Genomic DNA, 5000 nt, shown 5'->3' with positions numbered 1-5000 from the left:
ATCGTGGAGATAACTGATGGGAAAACGGGGACAGTGAGCACCGCGATCAGGTTACAGGTGTAGGAGAGAGCTAGGATGAGACCTCCTATCCACCACACTCCTACGAGAAGTCTTGCTGCTCCCTTTTTGCTCACCGTCGAGGAACTCTGCTGGACCAGACTCTGTGTGTAGGGAGGGGGGGGTGCAGGAGGGTTAGAGGGAAGGTTATACGAAGTGGGAATAAGTGTGTGGGTGTTTGTGTTTGTTTGTGGGTGTGGGTGTGGGTGTGGGTGTGTGTGGGTGTGTGTGTGTGTGTGTGTGTTTGTGGGTGTGTGGGTGTTTGCCAGTTGGGCAGAAATTGTATATATATACATGAATTGAGGTCACATAAAGTAGAAAGGGATTTCATGATATAAAACTTGTTAGTACTGTTGATTGCGTTGAGAGCCATTGCATCAAAATCAACCTACCTACATTTGTATGAACTCCACGAACAAAAAAAAATAATAATAACAACATCTAGTATGTCACTGAAAGCCACCTCATACCATATACCTTAAATACGAGAATTGCAACATCCGTGAACGTGGTGCCCTCCGTCGCTCGGATCAGAAGATAAATGACAGGCGTGGTTAGCACAACCGCCCCAACGACAGACGCCCACAACAAGGGCGTGAACGGTAATAACAAGTTCCTCCACGCAGGCAAAGGCGGCGGAACACGAAGCGCGAAGCCGAACCCTTCCGTGAAATAAGTCGCGGTGTAGTCGAAGTCTCGAGCCCTTTCGTAAACCACCGTGAAATAGTTGATGGTGATGTTCTTCTCGCCTCGAAACACATCCCCCAAGAGTCCGGTCCAGGTGCCATTCTCCATACTTCCCCACAGGTCGTCGGACGCAACGGTGGTGGTCGTGTAGGTGAAGTTGAGCCATGCCCCGAGCGCCTTCAGAATCCGGATGTTCATGCCGTCGACGTCGTCCGTTTTGTAGATGAGAGGATAGTCATCGTAGTCTGAGGCTACGTGCAAGGTCTCCCCGCCGAATGTCTCAAATCGCTCTGGGAAAAGGGCATTCAGAGTGGAGAAAAGTTGGCTATTCCATGATCCTAGAAAAAACTTCATGCGGCGATCTCCCTCAGAATCTCTCAGAAACGGTCTCGAGGTAAAGACGAGGAACTCCAGCATCCCTTTGTCTTCGGAAGCCTCCAGTAGAGCGAGGCTTACGGCTCGCTGGATCAAAGGTAGCTCCAAGAGCGGCCGAGCGTCGTATGAAGCATTAACATTAACCACAAGAAGCATTGAGGGTGCCCAGACGTCAGAAACATCCATCAGCCATTGGGGTTCACTCCCAAGAACCAGAATGAGAGCGAACCGCCCGCTCAGATCCTCAGGAGGAGGAAGGCGTTCCTCCCAGTTGTCTCCCGCCTGAAAAATCAACAGAGCGGGCGGCTGGTCCAGCTCGTACAGGGCTCGAACGATCTTATCCAACGGCATTATGGCTTCGGCCGAAGGATCCATCACGAGACCGATCCACTTCTCCCTCAGCGGTCCGCCAACGATATCCGCCAGGACTCGTTCCAACGCACGAGACGATCTGGCGCTGAAGTGCGTCTGATCAACAGAAGGAAAGACGGCCACGCTTGTCAACGGGAGGAGAGCGGCCGCGGCCAGCAACGCTCGCATGGTCGCTGCCATCTCTCCTGCGAGCACCCTTTGCCGGCGTCAGTCCTTTATATGTGATTTTCAGTGATGAAATAATCATGCAAGTATAAATGGAGATTAACTGGGAGCTTGGCGGTAAAACCATTCGCTAGGATTTATATATTAAACGATGAATTAAACGATGAATGATCAATGAAAAAAATCCGTCGTATAAATGGAAGCAATAGCCAAAGCGACCAGAGTCTGACCACCGCTATTCTAATCGACATATTAATATTCATCCTCGGTCGTGGCGCCGCGGTAGTCGGAACCGTTTAATTAAGAGGCAAGAGATATTCATCGATGATTCATCATATTTGAGACTTTTGAAATATTCAAACGCTCAATAGCGCCTAGGTTCTTGATTCGATTATTTTATTCACGAGGATATCGTCTTTAGAAAAAGATTTATACGACGCGTTTACACGATGATTAAAGAGAAAGTAATTACTATATTTCGACTGTAAATCGGTTTTTCGGAAAGATGCTCATTACACATAATTGACCAGCTTGCCTCATGAGTTCCCATTACTCATGTTCCTTCATTTCGTATTGATTAAGTAAGTATTCTTCAGAGACTTCGCTAGAGATATATAGATTATTTTTAGTCTATACCACACATCGTACACGACCACATACTGGAAATACATATAGAAATAATGAAGGAAATGAGTTTCTCTACCATTATGTATTCAAAAGCGATATACCACATATCGAAAATTCACACATCATAATGAACTTTATAGCATGCATAACTTTTTTTTTCAAGACGGCTTTACACGAAGTACATAATACATCGACAAAGCCTACCTAAGCCAACGTCTCTGAACAAAAAATGCCGTCACAAGAACCTATTAGGGACAGTAAAGATATATATATATATATATATATATATATATATATATATATATATATATATAGTCTTATATTCCGAGCAAGTTAGGTCAAGCTGCTTGAACGTTGCGGTCTTATTAAGCCGAAAGAAATACATAAACCAGAGCCGAAAGAAATACATAAAACAGAGCCGAAAGAAATACACAAACCAAAGCCTAAAGAAATACGTAAACGAGAGAAATACATAAATCAAAGCCTAAAGAAATACGTAAACGAGAGAAATACATAAACCAAAGCCGAAATGAACAAATAAACCAGAGCCAAGAGAAATACATAAATAACCAAAGCCGAAATAAATAAATAAACCATCTTGTAAACAAGTTAAGTCAGGACAATACGATAGTCTTATCAAATGGACAAGCCTCCTGTTCCGTGTTCTCGTTACTAATATTTTTGTTGCTTATTACTCTCTATATTTTTGTTTAAACCTCTTTCTATATTTTCTTCTGTAGTTATTGTTGTAATGGTGATTATTATCAATATTGTTACTATAATTGTTCTATAACTATCATTGTTATCATCATTATCATTGTCATCATCACTATCATTATCAATAATACTATTGATATCATTATCACAGTTGTCATTATTGTTATCATTATTATCATCATGATTATTATTATCATAATTATTATTATCAGAATTATCGGTATTATTATCATTATCATTAATATTGTCATTATCATTATTATTTCCATATATTTTATTACCATAATTGTCGTTATAATTATTGTTATCATTATCATTATTTCTTCCTTGATGTTATTGTAAACATTATTATCATCATTATCATTAACATTATAGTCATCCTTATTCTCATTATTGTTTTTATCATTATTGTTAATATCATGATAATTAATATCATAAGTGATATCATTATCATTGTTATTTTTATCATTATCATTAGATCTATCATTACGATCATTATCATTGTCATACTTTTGTTATAGTTATTATTATTGTCATTGATATTATTATTAATATTATTATTGACTCCTTTATTCCTCATCATTATCGTCATTTCCATTATCATTATCATCATTATTATCATAATTATTATTATCATCATTAATGATTGTCTTGCTTGTTTTTATTATCATCATCAATATTACTGTTACTATATGTTGATATGTATATGTATGCATGTGTACATACACGCACACACACATACGAATATATATATATATATATATATATATATATATATATATATATATATATATGTATGTATGTATATATATATATATATTATATATATATATATATATATGTATGTATATATATATATATATATTATATATATATATATATATATATATATGTATGTGTATTATAAGTATATATATATATATATACATATATATGTATATATATGTATATACATATATATATATGTACATATATATGTGTGTATATGCATATATATATGTATATATATATATATATATATATATATATATATATATATATATATATATATGTATATATATATGTATATATATACTTATATAAGTATATATAAATATATATATATATGTATATATAAATATATATATGTATATGTATATATATGTATATACACACACACACAAACACATATATGTGTGTGTGTATATGCCCGCACACATATATACATATAGATACCATAGCCTTCATCCTCGTCAATACCTTCAATGATATCTCAACTAAAATGAAAATATAGAACTGAAAACAACCTCCAGCAAAAAACAGCGAGTAAAAACTTGAATAGTCCAGCGTCCGGGGTCAGTCCGCGGGGTCGGGGTCGGAGGTCACGGACTCGGAGTCTAAGCGATCCCAAACAGACGCTCACACGACCGAACTTGCACGGATTCAAATTGCCAACGGACGACCACGCTGCTGTTGTCTGCTTTTCTGCTGTTTTTCTGCAATTGCAGGTGGTTGATTTGTTGTTTTTTGTTTGGGGGAGTCGGTGGATGGAGTGTTCTTACATGATATGAGTTGGGAGATATGTTTTGAGGTGGATAATAGGAGGAGATAAGGGGATTTGAGTGGTCTTTGCCTGTTTGCTTTCGTAACTTCGGACTTTTCAAGTTTTATATTGAAACTGTTTTGGATAAGGGCAGGTCTGGAAAGAATTCATTTAGTTTGATTACGTAACGAATATGAAGATTTGAAACAATGCACAATCTTGTTTGTTTATGATATTGCAGTATAAAACTACACTTGACATTTATTTTGATGAAAGAAATGTCAGATACTCCACGGATTTTTCATTCTGTTTATGTAACATTTTTTAAATTTTATTTTAGTCTTTTTTTTCAATTTTGTTTTCCTATAAAAGTTTGATTGGAAAACATTTATAACTCGATATTAAGAAAAGTTGTGCCATTCATGTGTAATGATATACAATTCCTAAAGATATATAGCAGCAAAGTATAACATATATA

At 36.6% G+C, this 5000-nt stretch overlaps 2 protein-coding genes across 2 annotated transcripts in view; one reads left to right on the top strand and one right to left on the bottom strand.

The window, feature by feature from the left end:
* LOC122258834 (putative glutamate receptor) overlaps positions 1-1671 on the bottom strand; it is a 3436-nt gene extending 1765 nt beyond the window's left edge. Inside the window, exons 1-2 of the mRNA XM_043025075.2 lie at positions 535-1671; positions 1-161 (exon numbers count right to left, since the gene is read on the bottom strand). The exon at positions 1-161 is cut by the window's left edge and continues 27 nt beyond it. Coding sequence (XP_042881009.2) covers positions 1-161; positions 535-1671 — 1298 coding nt within the window. The remainder of the gene's footprint in view (positions 162-534) is intronic.
* Positions 1672-4361: 2690 nt separating this feature from the next.
* The window catches only part of LOC122258836 (uncharacterized), a 14677-nt gene continuing 14038 nt past the window's right edge, over positions 4362-5000 (top strand). The window contains exon 1 of the mRNA XM_086546642.1: positions 4362-4487. The gene's annotated coding sequence lies outside the window, so the exon portion shown is untranslated. The remainder of the gene's footprint in view (positions 4488-5000) is intronic.

The sequence above is a fragment of the Penaeus japonicus genome, unplaced genomic scaffold, assembly GCF_977035675.1.
Source record: "Penaeus japonicus unplaced genomic scaffold, GWHDUDI00000001_assembly GWHDUDI00000018, whole genome shotgun sequence".
Lineage (NCBI taxonomy): Eukaryota > Metazoa > Arthropoda > Malacostraca > Decapoda > Penaeidae > Penaeus > Penaeus japonicus.
The sequence above is the reverse complement of the archived record's forward strand: the minus strand, read 5'-3'. Positions and strand labels throughout refer to the sequence as shown.